General features: G+C 40.5%; 1 protein-coding gene across 3 annotated transcripts in view; it reads right to left on the bottom strand.

The window, feature by feature from the left end:
• The window catches only part of SYBU (syntabulin), a 54,596-nt gene that overhangs the window by 7,749 nt on the left and 28,409 nt on the right, over nt 1-18,438 (bottom strand). For all 3 annotated transcript variants that reach the window (XM_084620804.1, XM_084620806.1, XM_084620805.1), the window contains exon 4: nt 301-403. In XM_084620804.1, coding sequence (XP_084476930.1) covers nt 301-403 — 103 coding nt within the window. The remainder of the gene's footprint in view (nt 1-300; nt 404-18,438) is intronic.

Here is an 18,438-nt window from a genome sequence, read left to right as displayed (position 1 = left end):
CACACCCAGCTGTTTCCCCTTCTTTCTATGCTAAATATTTTTTTTATGTAGCTGACAGGATCTCAAAGGTATGTCATGAAGGAACAGAACTGTTGTTGGTCACATGATCCTCCTGTATCACAGTTTATATTCTCCAAAAACATCACATTTGTTCTCTCCTAGATCACAGATTCGAATCAATGTCAGTACTATCAGAGAACCCACTGGAGTCCAAATTGTTTTAAAAGGTATAACAGTGGTGGATAAGCCCGGCCTTCCACTAAGCAACACACATAGTATAAGATAAATTGCTTTGCTTACTTGCGAGAAAAAGAGGCTCTTTTGTTCCCAGCAGCAGACATATGGACTTCAGGGGCTGAAATGCTACCTGTACTGCTTGAAGAGCTAAAATCAGCTTCACTCCCTGGAAAGGAAAAGGGAAGAGTAAAAACATGATGGAAATTCTCACTCCAGGACTGATGTACTGGTTTTAAAAGTGACGATGAATCATAACCATCCTTCCTTTGCCTGTCCCATGTGAACTTTAAAAGTCAGCCTGCGTTTTCAACCACACCCTCTAGGAGCAATTGTGGATATATTCCAGACTTTCAACAGCTCCCTCAAAACAGACACTTCAGCAACAATAGAACACAACAGGACATGGCAACTTCTATTCTGCCTAAGCCACTTTAAACATTTGTAAGGAAACACGGCTACCTGAGTGGGGCTGCTGACCTTTCTTTCAAGTGCACAGTCATACTAAGCAAACAACTGCTGTTGGATTCGTCATACTTTAAACAGGAAATTATTATTTATCTGGGGGGCAGGGGACCCACTTATCAGCTCATCTGTTTCTGATATCTACATACAGGCTTTAATCTGACACAGAGAAATAGTAAGGCACCTCTAAATAGTTTTACAGTAAACCAATAACAATGCCTGGCTCTAGGCTTTGGTATTAAGCCATACTATCTGATTACTAACTTTCTATGATTTACAGCTTTCATTTTCCAGACTCTGTTATTTAAAGGAACACGGCACCCATTTTGCGGAGCCCAGAAATATGACAGTTCATTGGGTAAGAAGCTCTTATCGCCTGAAAAATACTTGGCGATTTTTTCAGGTTTGTCATATCCAAACCCAGTGCTGCAAACCGCCATGAAAAAAAGATGCCAGTGGGGGAGCTCCATGGGAGAGGATGGAAATAAGCTTTCAACTTGCTTTAATAATAGCTTATCAGCCAGAAGAAAAATTACTATGTACATAATATCTTTCATCCCTGGATCCCAAAGCACTCTGCAACCATTAATTAATCCCTGCAAAAACTCATTAATTATGTCCAAGTTACAAATGGATAAATGGAAGCAGGAAGAGTTGACTCATCCAAGGACATGTAGCAAGTCAGTGGAGGAACTGGAAGTTTGCATGTTGAACCTTCCCATGCCAGCTTGGCAGCTACACCGGGGAGGGGAATTCAGCTCTTGAGGGGAGGAGAAAGGATGGATAAAGTAGTGGTGCACTGCCCTCCTCCACAGGAGTTCCTCTACAGGAAGACCGCTTTAAATTGTGGCTTAGGCTCAAAGGAAACCTGATGGTTGAGGCTTCTCTGGGGGATATGCTGAATCAATTATCTCCTCGCCACATCCCCTCTCCAGCCAGCACCATCCACTTCTCTAGCTGTGGTGGCTGGTTGAAAACCTCCCAGCAAGTGAGGGCTGGGGGCACAGCATGGCTAGGCCGTTTCCATTTCCAGAGCCCAGCACTGTAGGTAATGCTAGTGTTTCCTGAGGCTGAATCCTGCCCTTTATTTTTGAATCTTAGAATTCTCAGGCTCATTAAGTCTTTCATAAAGCAGGTGGGCAGCTCAGAACATCTTCTGATGCTCCCAAGTGCTCTACACTGGAAAATTACATTCTGTCAGCACATGTGTTAGCTGACATGATATTAAACATGCCGCTGCACTAGACACGGACAAGGGCTGGTCTGTTTAACATCGTGGCAGCTGGTTGGGGCTGTAGCAGACTTAGGTCATGCACGATCTAACATGATGAAATTTTCTAGTTTACACAAGCCGCTAGTGTCACAAGTGACATCACTCCAGCTCTGTATATTCAGATTTAAATGCCAATGGCAAGTCAGAATACAGTCCAGGCTCAGTCAGGTAAGCACTTCCTACCCCATGACATTTAACACTGCTGGATTCTGCGCATCTCAGCAGCCTTCTTTTTTTTAAAGCTGCAGAGCCACAGGAAATAGACTGCCCAGTTTGTTAGCCCATTACAAACACAAAAACAAGTCTGATACCACAGAAGCAAAACATTTTAAAAACAAAACCAAACTCAAGCCATGCGCAATATTAAATATGATCTCTTGTGAGGACGACAGTTCACAGTGGGATATGGTTTAGGGGAATTTGGGGAGGGATTGTTTTTGGGTTTTAACATTTTGAGACCCTTGACTATGTTTTTCCATCAGCTCTTTGCTAACCGGCAAAGAGCTATAATCTAGAAAAACATGGGTGTTCTTATAATTACCATGTATGTTGTTTTTTCAGTTATCTAGACTCCTAGAACATCCTGGGTGAAATCCTCAACCCTACTATGGCTCCTTTATACCAGGTAAAAGGACAAGAGTGGCATAAAAATTGGAAAGACCTGGTTTCAGCAAGTGGAGAATATCCCTGGCACTGGAATTGTGGATATAGCTCTAAGGCTACTTTCGGAGAACTCCTGGCAAGCTCTGGTGTAGAGGACATGGTGGGCCACGACGGGGACATAGCTGCAGCAGGCAGCAATATAGCAATAGGGCAGCCTGGGGAGACAGCTGTTGCTTGGACTTAGACAAGCCCACTGGGTGCCTCTCTAGCCTCTGGAGCAGCCCAGGAAAGGAAGGCACAATGGTGGCGTAAAGCTACCCTTACACTCCTAGGCTGCAAGTTCTGGGCTCGAATATGCACAGCACAGACCCTCACACCTCTGTCTGATAACTCAATGAACTCATTTGGTTGACCTCAAAACACAAATTTACAGCCCAATTCTTAAAAAGTGATTCTAGAAAAATGGCATGATGAGGCTCCAGTTCTATGCCACTAACTGGTTCCATATCAAATACACTCAGTTTACATGTAAAAAGATGTTTTTCTAACTGCCATCTCTGCAAACACAACCAGTAATTCAGATTCCACAAGCCAAATTAGAGCCTCAGCAACTTACTCAGAATCACACAGAAACAAAATGCAAAGGTGGGGGATTGTGGAGAGGGAAAACACTGCTTTCTTGTACTAAAATGTTTACAGAGTATAACCACCTACATATGCCACTGAGTCCATCCTTGGGGATGCAAAGTAACTGAAAATGGGATATAATGCCTAAAGCAAGAATAGAGTTTTCCCTATAAACAAAACATTCCTATATTCCATTCCTATATAATATATAGAATTATTTTGTTTTAAATATTCAGGAGATAACATCTATGTATATAAATTACAAATCTAAGTTTAGAAACAAGACTAGAGCAGGTAAACACATACTGAATATTCAATACCTATGCTATGCTCTGGCCCCAAACAGGAAGTCAGTGGCTTTCTAAAGCAAAGCAAAGTATTGGCTTTTATGCAGACAGGCACAGCCTAAAACAAGGGAAGTCTGTGATTAAGCAGACCACATCATAATCAGATCTTGTTATTGAGAGTATTCCAAGGAAGCAAAGCTTAATAATACCCTCCTTCTGAACCGATTCACTTGGAGTAAAGTACTGTGAAGGGCTGCCAAACTAGCCATTGTAGATAAGGCTAAGCAGATACTGAAAATGTAACCAATTCTGGGATCTCCAAAAGAGAATTGTACTAAACTTGGGGCTGGAGCTGTTTCCACTGATCAAGAATTCTATGGCCTCAATTCTGCAGACACTTATGTCCATGCTTAACTTTGAGCATGTGTATTTACAGGATCCTTCACAGCTTCTTTTATATTAAAGGTATCAAACTTGCTGGTGTTTCTACGCATGACAGACTCAACGTTCAGGCTAGAACTCTGTGTAACCCAAGCTCACCTGTACCACTGAGACTTTAAAAAAATATTTTCCCCACTTGTCATGCATCTTTGCCTAAAGCAATAAGGCCACTATGTGTTCAAGCACAGCCATTAACATGCACTTACCCTGGTGACCTAGGTAGGTAAGTATTCCAGCTGACAGACATGATAACAGAACAAAAGATGAAGTGACTTGCCAAAGGCCCAAAGCAACTCAATGGTAGAGCTAGGATTAGTACTCAGGCTCTCCTAAATCCCAAGCCTGTGCCCATTTGCCAGGCTACACTGCTTTGGGAGTGTTTATAAGAGTCTATGATACACTTTTGTTGTTGCAACAATTTTTGAGTCCTATGGCTCACAGATCTGAATAGCAAAATGGCCTCAAAAGCCACACTAAATGTGGAAGCAGTTTCAAGCTCTCAAGTATTATATGTTCTTCTGTCCTCAAGGTACCACAGCATCAGACTTACCCTGACGTTTCTTTGTTAGATGACAAGAGTCACCTTTTTTTTTTACTGTAAAACAAGTCAAATGCTGCATACCTCATGCCTCACACGTTTCTCATTTGAAATTCATTCAAAAACATATTTTTCCCCATGCCCTAGCCACTAGTGAATCTGATCATCTGCTTACATACTGGCTGCCAATAGACTGCACAGCATCCTCTTATACAACACTTGTGCCACATATACCCCACAGGATGCTGGAAAGTCTATTGCTATGGTTTCCAGCTGTCTAGCAAAGGGCTCCCAAGTAGCAGCATGGGGAGCAGTGCACAGGGAATCACAGTGCTTTACAACAGACTGTGGCCTGCAATAGTATGGTATAATTATGGCCAACAAATTACTAAGAAGCTTTCCAAAATTTGTTTTTAATACACCATACAGTGATAGTTTTATGTCTTGACTGACTCTATGAGAAGTAACATCTAGAGGGCTGGAAGTCAAATTTGTGTTCTAATCTGGGCTCTACCACTGACTGGTTGGGTGGCTCTGGACAAGTTACTTAGGCCTGATTTTCCAAAATGCTGTGTCACAATTACAGCACAAATTGGGTCACCAGTTGTACCTCATGGTCAGTGTTGCCTCTAACTGGCAATTGTATGCGTTTACCCAACCTGTGCATCAAACTATGATAATTACACATGCAGTTTTGTCCACAGGCAGTTTAGAAAAGTCACACCTTTAACTTTTCTGCATCTCAGTTTCCCAAGATGTAAAACTAAGATAATGCCACCAACCTAATACAGTTCTTTGAACATATAATGCATATAGCACTTACTGCTCATTACAGCTATATTAGGTTCTCCTTTCGTGTCCACCATCATACTATCTAAGCACTGGAATATATAAAACAAAGAACAGTGTATGTAATATGAATAAATGCGCAGTATGTATAGGTAGAAGTAATGTATATATAACATATATACAGAAATTATACACACACCCACCCACCCACGTGGTATACAGAGTAGAGTAACCTACTCTATTGTGCCTAGGTATTATCCATCATCCATGTACTGTATACTGTCTGTATTCCTGATCTTAGGTATATTAGTGGTCTTACAGATGTAGCTGGAGCTGGAATTTTTAATCTCTTTGCTTTTGTAAATCCAGATTGATGCTTCCCATTTGTTGTTTTATGGTTCATTTTCCTGTTTAAATGATTAATACTAAACACAGAAGGAAGAAGAAACAGTTCAAACAAGATTTGCAATAGGAACTGTGACACCTCATCTATGGGATCAGATTCTTCAGGGCCAGTATCGCAAGCGTGGACCTATTACAGTTTAACCACCTTTCGTATGTTATTCTTATCACTCCTTCAAGCTGAGATGTAGCTGTGAATATGTATAATCCACAGAACTCATTCATGTTGTGGCTCCATAATACTGAATGCATCACAACGGTCAACCTTGATGTTGGGTTTTTCTTACAATCATAAAATGTAACAGTGCTGTAGACAAAACGATACTGACAAAAAAGGCAGGTAGACTTTAAGATGCAAAGCCCTTAATTCTTTGAGCTTACCTGCCTTAATAAAGCATCCAGCTTCTGGTATCAATGAAAGGGCCCCAAAACAAAATGCAGTAAAAAATTAATTAAATGAAATAGTCTCTCTGCAGATAGCTTTATTTAAAGCCTCCAAGGGAGGAGATAGGCCCTGATTGTATAAAAAGGTCCAGTGAAACCATCAGAAGCCGCTACAGTAGGGGAGAGTGTGTAATTACAGTGGATGCTGCTGGAAGGATTTGGATGTAAAGTTTCAGTAGAATTTATCTTGAAACCTTTTATCTCATAGCTAAATCTGTAATTCTGAGAGCTAATTTTTCACAACAAAGAGTATGTTACTGGTAAATACAAACCCTTCACCTCTTCTACCTAATCTAGCACTGGGCTGCTCTGAGTGTCCCTGCAAGCACAGGGTTGTGCAAAAATCCATTCCCTCAAACCAGAAAGGAACACTGTATCATTAAGATGTAGGGGTGATGGAACATGGGCTAGGGAGAGGTGAGGCCCTTCTCCAAAGCCTCAGGTTTCTTTTTAGGTAACCCCCGGAAAAATTATTGGCGTCTAGGCCAGGCAATGAGAGAATGTACTCTCTTGCCAGTGTGATGCAGTATACAGGTATCGCTAATTGCTTAATGTAGTAATTGTCAGACTTTCCCCATATTACTAACATAATTCTACATAATCAGCACAATTGCGCCATCTCCCAGGAAATAAAGAGGAAAGAGGCAGATTTATCAATCATAACCATCATAAAGGTACCAGCCCACCTCCCTTCTGTTCACTCCAAGGTAACAAACCCCACAACCATGCATGAATGTACCACTCACCTTGTTACACCATGGAGCTGGGAGACTGGGAAATAGGATAGGAGAACAGAGAAAAATGCTACAATACAGGCAATTACCAGTAAGTAATTGTACCTTGTTGCAAGTTATCCCTTCCCACATTGCACAAAAAGAAAATTCCACAGATAACAGACATGGAAAATACATATAACTTACAGCACACATTAAACATCTGTTAATACTCTGTGTCCAAATAAAACTTTGGACGAGGCAAAGAAGTTGAATCAATTATTGTAACTAAAGATAGACGGAGTCACCAAATGAATCTCTCACATGCTTATTGCTAAAGACACAGTAGGTCCTCCAACTGAATGATCCTATCTCTATTTTGGAGGAAGGACAACTGTTGAGGGAGAAAAGAGAAGGAGGACTTGTGGCATCTTAGACACTAACAAATTTAATTGAGCATAAGCTTTTGTGAGCTACATCCGATGAAGTGAGCTGTAGCTCACGAAAGCTTATGCTCAAATAAATTTGTTAGTCTATAAGGTGCCACAAGTCCTCCTTTTCTTTTTGCGGATACAGACTAACACGTCTGTTACTCTGAAACCTGTCATTATGTTGAGGGTGACTGGCCAAGTCAATATGTTTCAGCCATCAAGGCACAGGGTCAGGGAATTTGGTTTTCCAGAAGTCCTTTGTGGAAGCAAATTCTGAAAAATTGAAGAAAGAAAAGGAGGACTTGTGGCACCTTAGAAACTAACAAATTTATTTGAGCATAAGCTTTCGTGAGTTACTTCACTTCATTGGATCAAATCCTAGTTCTGACTGTACAGTATACTTCACACACTCAGAAGATACCAGCAATTAGGTTTCTAGGGACTACTGGTTGCAGGAAGGAATATGATTGATTAATATCACATAGGTTTCAGAGTAACAGCTGTAGCTCACGAAAGCTTATGCTCTAATAAATTGGTTAGTCTCTAAGGTGCCACAAGTCCTCCTTTTCTTTTTGCTAATATCACATAGTAGTTTTACAGCACACACAGGTGAAATGAGCTGTAGCTCACGAAAGCTTATGCTCAAATAAATTGGTTAGTCTCTAAGGTGCCACAAGGACTCCTTTTCTTTTTACAGATACAGACTACCACGGCTGTTACTCTGAAACCTGAAAAATTGAAGGTGGCAGTTGTGATGGTGAAACAACAAAGAGTTTTGTCTAGTAACTGCAACTAATAACACGAATACAGACTAACACGGCTGTTACTCTGAAACCTGTAACAGAAGGAGTCTGAAGGTGAGGTAATTAAGACACTTTAAGAAAGAAAAAATTAAGAGCTCTATTTAGTCTTTTAACAGCAATGTAAAAGTGGTGTCTGCCATTAGATTTGTTACTTCTTCTTTTCAGTACCATTTAACTTATGTCCTTAGAAGCAACCTTGACATCAGACTGGAGTACAAGGCAGTGCTGGTGATGGAACAACAGATTTCTGGGGGGGTGTAATTGCCCTGAGTGCATTTCTTCACATCTAGATCCTTCCTTCATTTTACAGACAATCTCAATCCTGACCACAGGTTCTGTGATCGAAACTGTTTTTCTTTTGCTTTGATCTTTGCTCATCCTACTTGTTTCCTTTCCCTATCTTGGAAAACCAGGTATGTTATCTCTGTACTAATGCAACCAGAAAACTCTCTCATTAACCAGTTCTCTGCATTGTCATCCAGCTTTTGCTACTGTGGCCTTGATTATAATCTGAAATACATGAGTACACATTATGGGATATCTGGACAATTAACTACTCTGTTTGCATATCTCAGCTTGAATACAGAGCACTACCTTTCAGAGTAGCAGCCGTGTTAGTCTGTATTCGCAAAAAGAAAAGGAGGACTTGTGGCACCTTAGAGACTAACCAATTTATTAGAGCATAAGCTTTCGTGAGCTACAGCTGTTACTCTGAAACCTATGTGATATTAATCAATCATATTCCTTCCTGCAACCAGTAGTTACTAGAAACCTAATTGCTGGTATCTTCTGAGTGTGTGAAGTATACTGTACAGTCAGAACTAGGATTTGAGCTTCTGTTTTTCTTAACTGTTGTTTTAATTCATTGATTTGCAGAGCATCCACAAGCAGATGTTAAACCGGGCAAACATTATTTCAAATGGATCATTTTTAATTCTATTTAGTATATACTGAAAGGATCCCTCACCTGGAATTCTACATGCCCTAAATATTTTTTCTACTGCTATATACAGTTTGAACTGTGCTGACAATAGTTCAACAAGAGGGCCCTATGAAATTTCCCTCCTTAGCCTGGGATAAAACCTTTGTCCCAAGGGAGCATTTGCTCCTCAGGCAGAAAGAATTTTGGGAATCTGCTTGTTTAAACAAACAAAAATGCTCTCATAGGCACAGAGAACGAGGGATGAAGCCTCAGTTGGCCAATGAACATTTTAAGTGCTCTTCACTAAAAATGTTCGGACTTGGCATCTGAAAAAATATGCTGATTATATTGCTAATAATACAGCATGGGGCTCAACTTGTATTTGGATATTTTAGACGATACCTTACACTTAGTGCAATTTGCTCTGGCAGGGATGATTTCACAGCACACAGACAGGGAGCTCCATCTGAGACGGGGAAGTCATTGCAACCCTCCCTGCAGTTTGGTCACAGAATTTTAACAAGGGGCTTCTGGACGCCCCTCCTGCACATCTTTGAGCCTGTCTCTCATAACTAAAGGGAAGACAGGCTGATGTTGGGTTAATGTCATTTAGGTGTTCAGGAACAAAAGTACATTACACACACAATACCTACAAACACTTACAAACCATCCTATGTTGAAAGCTTTTTAAAAAATCACGTCTAATATGAATCAGATGTTTTTAATTACAACATACATAAAAAAAAACAACTCCGTTTGATGTGTTTTCCTCTAGCAAACAGAAAAACACTGGAATGAGAAATTTATATGGGAAGCAACTAAACTAAATAAATCCACAGTTCCAAGGACAAAGAGCAAGATGTTTTTCATAATCTCATTTAATATTTACCGACTATGAACACACATACTGAAAGCATTAAAAAAAAAGCCCATTTTGTTATCACTTCAAATGTCACTTACTGAAACAATAAAGCTGTGGATAAATTGACAATCTTATTTTCAGTCTAATGAAGTTAAGGCAGTTTCTAGGTAAAAAGCAATACATCATGGGTTACTACTGCTGTCACATCTTAATTTTTTCTCAACAGAGTATCATTAACTAATAATAATTTCAAAGACACCCAGACTGTGCATTTCAGCATAATAATACTTGAGGGTTTACAGTCAGGACCTTTTTTTTTGGTCAGTTCTACTAAGCACTGTCAGAAAGCTCAATTCCTAGATTTAGAGAGTTAATATCTTACTGACTTAATTCCAAAACTGAGGAACATAAGAACTACATTGAAATGTCCAAAACCTAAAAACAAACAGTCTTAGATCTTCATAACAAATTAAACAAATACTTCAAGGTTTGGGTTTGGTTTTTTTAAATAAAATCTAATCAAAATTCTTACAAAACTACAAATAAGATGCACTAAAAAATGCCTAAATGTAGCCTTAACTATTTTGTTATGCTATATCCTAGGAGACACAGATAATAGTTACAAACACACACCTGTGAAAAGTAAGACCCAAGACATGATGGACTCTATTCTCCTGTGTCTGTGTTTGCAAGATTTACAGTAGCATTAGAATAATTTTCCTTATAATTTTTGCTTATATTACTTATTTGCTTGATAAAAATATGAATGTCTTCCAATCTCTCTCTCTTTTTTTTAACTGATTATGTAAAAATTAAAAGTAAATTGTGTGGAGTCTTAATTTAGTAATCTTCAACTCTCTCTTTAATCTTTTCTCAATAGGCTGAGACTTGCATATGGCTCTCTCCTAAAGTTTTTCCAGTTTTAACTTTTGAACAGGGGCGGTGGTATTGAGGACATTTCTTAACAACTTTAAGTTGAAGATCTCACGCTTTAAAACCCTTCACTAATTCACATAACACTGTGAGGTGGATATTCTACTCATTTTGCAGATGGTAAACTGAGCCCTAGAGAGTAAGGCCTAGATTCACAAAGGTACTTAGGTGCCTAAATCCCACAGTTTTAGGTTCTACTGCAATCTACAAAACTCCCACTTAGCTGCCACCTAACCCAATAGATGCCTAAACTCACTCAATGTCTACATGTGTGCAGGAGAAGTTCCCTAGGCTCCTCAGTTTCTGCCTCTGGGCATGTGCACTGCAGGCCCACTCAAGGTGTCCGGACATCCATCTCCCACCTAAGCTCCAAAGCAATCCATGAACAGGGAAAAGATAGGCATTTGTCCACGTACCTCGTGAGGGGAGGCCCAATCTGGTAGGCATGCTCAGAGGCCACCTACTGGATCGGGTCTCATTCAAAATCTGGCCAGAATAGAAGGACGAAGTGGTTGTATCAGTGCTACCCACTTTATAACTTTTAACCCAGTGGTTAGAGCACTCACCTGGGATGTGGAGACCCAGGTTCAATTCCTCCTTCTGCCTGAGGGGGAGCATGGATTTAAACAGGGGTCTCCCACCTCTCAGGTGAGTTCTTGAACCACTGAGCTATTCAATATCCTGATGTGGGGCTTCCTCAGTCTTCTCTGTTGAAGCTATTCCATTGTGTATAAATACTTAAAGAGTAACCGGGGCAGAGATAGAGAGAGTGTGACTCACTAGACTGGTGATTAAGGCACCCCCATGGGAGGTGAGAGACCCAGGATCAGGTCTCCATGTTTCAATGACTCTAATTATTTATCCAAAGTAGAAAAACTTCAACAGGAGAGACTGCGGAACCCTCACACCAGAATATCCCAGGATATCAGTGGATTGAGCACTCACCGGACAAGTAGGAGTCCCCTGTTCAAATCCTTTTTCCCCCTCAGGCAGACAGGGAAATTGAACCGGTGTCTCCCACATCCCAGGTGAGTGCTCTAACCACTGGGCTACAAGTTATAAAATGAGCACCAGCATCCACTTCCTACTCCATTCTCACAAGGCACCTAACTGACTCCAGGAGAGGGGTTCCCAGTAGGCACCACCCTGAAACCCAGACTTAGATATCTCTTTCTACGAGGGGGCAGGGCTTAAGACATATCCCTCTCATCAGAATCTCCCATTGGCTAGTTAGATGGCTTCCTGCCTAGAGTGCTTGGGCTTTTGTAGATTGCATTCTAAGACACCCATCTCTCCCCATCCATTGTTAGGGTGCCTAGGTGTCTAATTCAGATTCTGTGGTGCACAGTATTGTTCCTGTTTCAGAGTAGCAGCCATGTTAGTCTGTATCCGCAAAAAGAAAAGGAGTACTTGTGGCACCATAGAGATGAACAAATTTATTTGAGCATAAGCTTTCATGAGCTACAGCTCACTTCATCGGATGCATTCAGTGGAAAATACAGTGGGGAGATTTATATACACAGATTTATATACACAGCTCATGAAAGCTTATGCCCAAATAAATTTGTTAGTCTCTAAGGTGCCACAAGTCCTCCTTTTCAGTATTGTTCCTGTGATTTCTAGGTGCCTCAAAATTAGGTGTTGCAATGCTGAGCATCACAACACCTAAGTGTTTTGCCTGTGGTCACACAGGAAATCAATGGGAGAGCTAGGAATGTAATCCAAATATCAGTAGCCAGTGCCTGGGATACACCACACTACCACTCAACCAGTAAGAAAACATTTATCTAATAATCGAGAGTTTTTAGTCTCCCAACCTAAATACACATATTTCAAATACAATAGGATTCATATATATAAGTGGGAAAATACACCCCTAAAAGTTGAACAATCTTCACTAATTTCTCCCTTGTCTGTAAAATAAGAATTATTAAAAACAATTTAGAAAATATAAAGCAATTAAGTATGCACAGGAATACTATGGGGTGGTTAAATGAGTATAAACAGAGGGTATTTAATTATTAACAGTGCAGCATTAAACCAGGATGAGGTATTGAGAGAGAAACCATGAAGGATCTGTACTGGGCCAACACTGTCTAGTCCAGGGATTGGCAACCTTTGGCACTCAGCCTGTCAGGGAAATCCACTGACGGGCCGGGACAGTTTGTTTACCTGCAGCGTCCGCAGGTTAGGCCGATCGCAGTTCCCACTGGCTGCGGTTCACCGTTCCAGGCCAATGGGGGCTGTGGGAAGGGGCAGCCAGCGCATCCCTCAGCCTGCACCGCTTCCCACAGCCCCCATTGGCCTGGAATGGTGAACCGCAGCCAGTGGGAGCTGTGATCGGCCGAACCTGCAGACATTGCAGATAAACAAACTGTCCTGGCCTGCCAGCGGATTTCCCTGACAGGCCGCGTGCCAAAGGTTGCCAATCCCTGGTCTAGTCATTCCAATACATTACTAATTATTAATAAACACATAATTAATAAACAGAAACTGTAAATTGATGAAGTTTGCAGATGCTACCAAATTTGGAGGCAGTTCGTCAACACACCTGGGACCAAAGAAGATGACAAAACAATCTTGGGAATTTAGATATTAGGTCATAATTATCCCGATAGGATTTAATTTGGATTTGAAAGAGTGAGGACGAAATCACATCTGGAAGAACAAAGCTGGACAACACTGACTGGAAAGTAACATGAAGTGGAATTTGGGATGGAAGCAGGGACTACAGAGGCAACACGTTAATCAACTAAGGGTGAAATGCTTGTTCCAAGGGTTTTGATGGCATGAGTTAAGAAAATCAGCGTTCTAATCCTGACCCTGACAACAATTTAACCTTTTTACCTCAAGTTTCCCCAACTACATATACTCAAAATGGTACTCTGAGAATTAGTGTTCAAAATGTTACATATATAGGGCCTACTGCATGTAAGAAAAATAAGGAAGTCATTAGTCAATTCTTGATTAAGCACCACTTGGAATACAATATAAACCCAGGTTTCAGAGTAACAGCCGTGTTAGTCTGTATTCGCAAAAAGAAAAGGAGGACTTGTGGCACCTTAGAGACTAACCAATTTATTTGAGCATGAGCTTTCGTGAGCTACAGCTCATTGTTTCCACGGCATGCATCCGATGAAGTGAGCTGTAGCTCACAAAAGCTCATGCTCAAATAAATTGGTTAGTCTCTAAGGTGCCACAAGTACTCCTTTTCTTTTTGCGAATATAAACCCAGCAACCTTGTTGAAAAGGCATCAATAAACTGGAAGAAAACCAAAAGACAACAATAATAACAACAGGATTAGATAGCATGGTTTATGAAGAGAGATTAAAGGAATTTAATTTGTACATTCTAAGATAAAAAGAAAATGGCAACAGATGACATGATTGCAGAAAAGTAACAAAAAATTAATGAAAAATTGAGATTGTTATGGGTGGTATTGCATGACCAATAACTTAAAATGAAAGCTGAGCTGAGTGGGAAAAAAATGGGAAAATTTTGCTGGACCAGGCCCAGAATTCTTTTAATGGAATTAGGGATTCAGCAAGCTATTTCAAACATTTGCTGAGCTGACAGAGACTATAATTTAAAAGCACAGCACAATTACTAAAATAAATTCTCCTGAAGAAGGATTTATTACGGCCTCTTTCATATGCACCATATTTCTCTTATGAAGGCAAAATAGACTGAAGACAGCAGAAAACAGCCAGGAAAAGTAGACAGCAAAAGCTTCAATTAAGTAAATATACAAACTGCAAAGCAGATTCAAGGTCAATCTTTAACATATTTTAAAATAAATGCAGGCTGTGTGCAGTGTGTATGGCACCAGTTTCATTGTTTTTGTTTGACTCAGATATCATATTGGATTGGTGTAGAAAAAAGAGCCCTTGGTGTCCATTAAAATAGTATTTTTGCCCAAGGAAATATAGCTTTTCCCATCCTCCACCTGCCCCCGTTTTTTTCCAAAACTTGAATCACACAATGATTATCTTAAAAATACCAAGAAGCATATATTGTATCTACTGTATGTTGAGCCACAGCTGAAATCCTTTTTTGGAAGAGGAGGGAGCCTAAAACCTATGATTTGGCCATCACTGTCTCAGTGGCAGCTTAATAACATTAAAAGTTCCATTCTGATCCAGGACAGTTTTATTCTTCTTGTTTGCTATTGTGTAACATAGTATTCACTAGCTGGTCAGAACCAGTGAAAACCTTTTATGTAGAATTAAACTTTTACTTATCCAGGCCATATCTAGTAAAATAGGCTTCTGCCAACTTTTCTGCAGAAATACAAAACTTTTAAAGCTTAAAGTGCACTTTGCTGTTACTTCATATTGCATGTTGGAAAAAAATATTTCTTGAACAAAGATGAAGCTAGCTATCCTATAATTGCTGCTGCAAGCTGCCTAGTATTGATGTAGAAAATGTGATCAAAGTATAAGTATATAAAACCAGAAGTAAAAGAACACTTTAATCTTTGACTTCCAATAGGACTTAGTTGCTTAGGTGCTTTGGACATTTTTACTCAAAGCGTTTTCAAAAGTAGCATTTATTTAGTAAACCAAAAAAAATAGCAGTGACCTCTAATTTTGCAAAGAAAACAGTTTTGGGTAAAATTCGTCTGCTGGATGCACAAGGTGGCTCTTAACTCTTATATACTGAAAACCATTCAATATTACTTTAAATAGTCAACTATGGAGAAAGCATGTCAGTCTGGTGGTTAATATTGTGTAACATGAATAGTTAAAGCATTTTTGTAATCTTTTTCTTTTTGATAAATAAACATTTAAAGTAAGAGACTGCAATATAAAAATGGCCGTGTCAGAAAAAACATGTCTAAGTGAAATACAAGCCTAAACGCCATTTACTTTCAATGGGAGTTAGGCTCCTAAATCACTTAGACACTTTTGAATATTTTACCCTAAGATCCCACAGCCCAGATTTGGGAACAGTCAAGAGTACAGCCTCATACCAAAACACTGTATCTTTTTCTTTTGAAGAGCGATGTGTATTTTAATTTTTTTGTGGAATATAGTTTCACACTGGTGTATCCATGGAGACGGAGCCTTTAATAACTCCTTGCGTTAGCAGGTCAAGTAAGCAAATCTACACAGCACCATAGCAACAGACGTGAAAGTAAAATTGAGCTTATGCAGCAGGGCTCTTTTCATGCAGCATATTAACTGAAAGCACTAGCTGGCTTTATGAATGGATATCATCCATTTTGAGAGGGACAAAATGCAAGGAAATGAAACAAGCTATAAAGAGCAATGTCAAAAACATTTGTTTTACAACATATTTACTAGCTAGACAAAGTGGTAGACAGGACCTGACAAACTTTATCATTCTGCATCTGGTTTTGAAGTCCATGTTAGAGCTAGGAAAACTTTTTTAGCCAAAACATTTTTTCACCAAAAAATGCAGTTTGGAAACATTTTGCGAATTGGTAAAATAAGGACAGTTAGACCCCATAGTCCAGTGGTTAGGGCACTCACCTGAGATATGGGAAACCTAGGTTTGAATCTCCACTCTAGAACAGGGACTTATACCTACATCTCCTTCCCCTCAGCAGAATGCCCTACCTACTAAGCAATCAGCTATTCTGAGGTGGGTCTGCCCCAATCTCTCTGTTAAAGCTGTTCCAGTTTTGTATAAACAACTGAATAATCAGTTATTTGCACAGCCCTGTGTCCACACACAAATCAGAGAGAACAACAGGAGAAAGTTCTATGGGAATGAACTTTAGATGACATTATGTTTCTACTTAGGGCTATTTCTGTTGTGTTCACTATTGGGGTGCACATAACCATTTTAAGAAGTCTGGCATATGTTGGAGCTCTCTCTCTTTTTACTGCAAAGCAGACATTCTAAAAAGCAGGTAGGAAGCCCCCAGAAATCATGATCAGTTGACCAGTATACATGCTGTTCTCGTCCAAATATTGAGCACAGTTAGAAATCTTTCAGAGTAACAGCCGTGTTATTCTGTATTCGCAAAAAGAAAAGGAGTACTTGTGGCACCTTAGAGACTAACCAATTTAATTGAGCATGAGCTTTCGTGAGCTACAGCTCACTTCATCGGATGCATACTGTGGAAACTGCAGAAGACATTATATACACAGAGACCATGAAACAATACCTCCTCCCACCCCACTCTCCTGCTGGTAATAGCTTATCTAAAGTGGTCACTCTCCTTACAATGTGTATGATAATCAAGTTGGGCCATTTCCAGCACAAATCCAGGTTTTCTCACCCTACGCCCCCTCCCCCCCACACACACTCACTCTCCTGCTGGTAATAGCCCATCCAAAGTGACCACTCTCTTTACAATGTGTATGATAATCAAGGTGGGCCATTTCCAGCACAGGGAAAGAATAAGAATGAGCTCTCAGAACTGGATACTCTCATAAAAAAACAACCTTCCACACAAACTTCCTCATGGCTGGAATTTACTAAAACTAGACAAGCCATTTACAACGCACACTTTGCTTCTCTACAAAAGAAAAAGGACACTAAACTTTCTAAACTACTACATGCTACAAGGGGCCACAGCAATGGTTCCCTCAACCCACCCAGCAATATTGTTAACCTATCCAACTATACTCTCAGCCCAGCAGAAGAAGCTGTCCTATCTTGGGGCCTCTCCTTCTGCCCCTCCACCCCCACGAACATGATACAGTTCTGTGGTGACCTAGAATCCTATTTTCGACGTCTCCGACTCAAGTAATATTTCCAACATACCTCTGAACAACATACTAATCCACAGAGGCCTCCCTACCAACAGTACAAAAAGAAGGATTTTAGGTGGACTCCTCCTGAAGGACGAAACAGCAGACTGGACTTCTACATAGAATGCTTCCGCCGACGTTCACGGGCTGAAATTGTGGAAAAGCAGCATCACTTGCCCCATAACCTCAGCCGTGCAAACATAATGCCATCCACAGCCTCAGAAACAACTCTGACATCATAATCAAAAAGGCTGACAAAGGAGGTGCTGTTGTCATCATGAATAGGTCGGAATATGAACAAGAGGCTGCTCGGCAGCTCTCCAAGCTCTCTTGGAGAGCAGGAAGTTTCTTGAGCAAATGCTGTAGTTGCTTGTGGTAGCTCTCTTTCTACAAGCCATTACCCTATGATCCCACTGAGAGTTACCACAAGCAACTACAGCATTTGCTCAAGAAACTTCCTGAAAAAGCACAAGATCAAATCCGCACAGACACACCCCTGGAACCCCGACCTGGGATATTCTATCTACTACCCAAGATCCATAAACCTGGAAATCCTGGGCGCCCCATCATCTCAGGCATTGACACCCTGACAGCAGGATTGTCTGACTATGTAGACTCCCTCCTCAGGCCCTACGCTACCAGCACTCCCAGCTACCTTCAAGACACCACTGACTTCCTGAGGAAACTACAATCCATCGGTGATCTTCCTGATAACACCATCCTGGCCACTATGGATGTAGAAGACCTCTACACCAACATTCCACACAAAGATGGACTACAAGCCGTCAAGAACACTATCCCCGATAATGTCACGGCTAACCTGGTGGCTGAACTTTGTGACTTTGTCCTTACCCATAACTATTTTACATTTGGGGACAACGTATACCTTCAGATCAGCGGCACTGCTATGGGTACCCGCATGGCCCCACAGTATGCCAACATTTT

Source organism: Lepidochelys olivacea, assembly GCF_965140295.1.
Source record: "Lepidochelys olivacea isolate rLepOli2 genome assembly, chromosome: 2".
Lineage (NCBI taxonomy): Eukaryota > Metazoa > Chordata > Testudines > Cheloniidae > Lepidochelys > Lepidochelys olivacea.
Note: the sequence above shows the minus strand (reverse complement) of the source record. Positions and strands in the feature narration are given on the sequence as shown.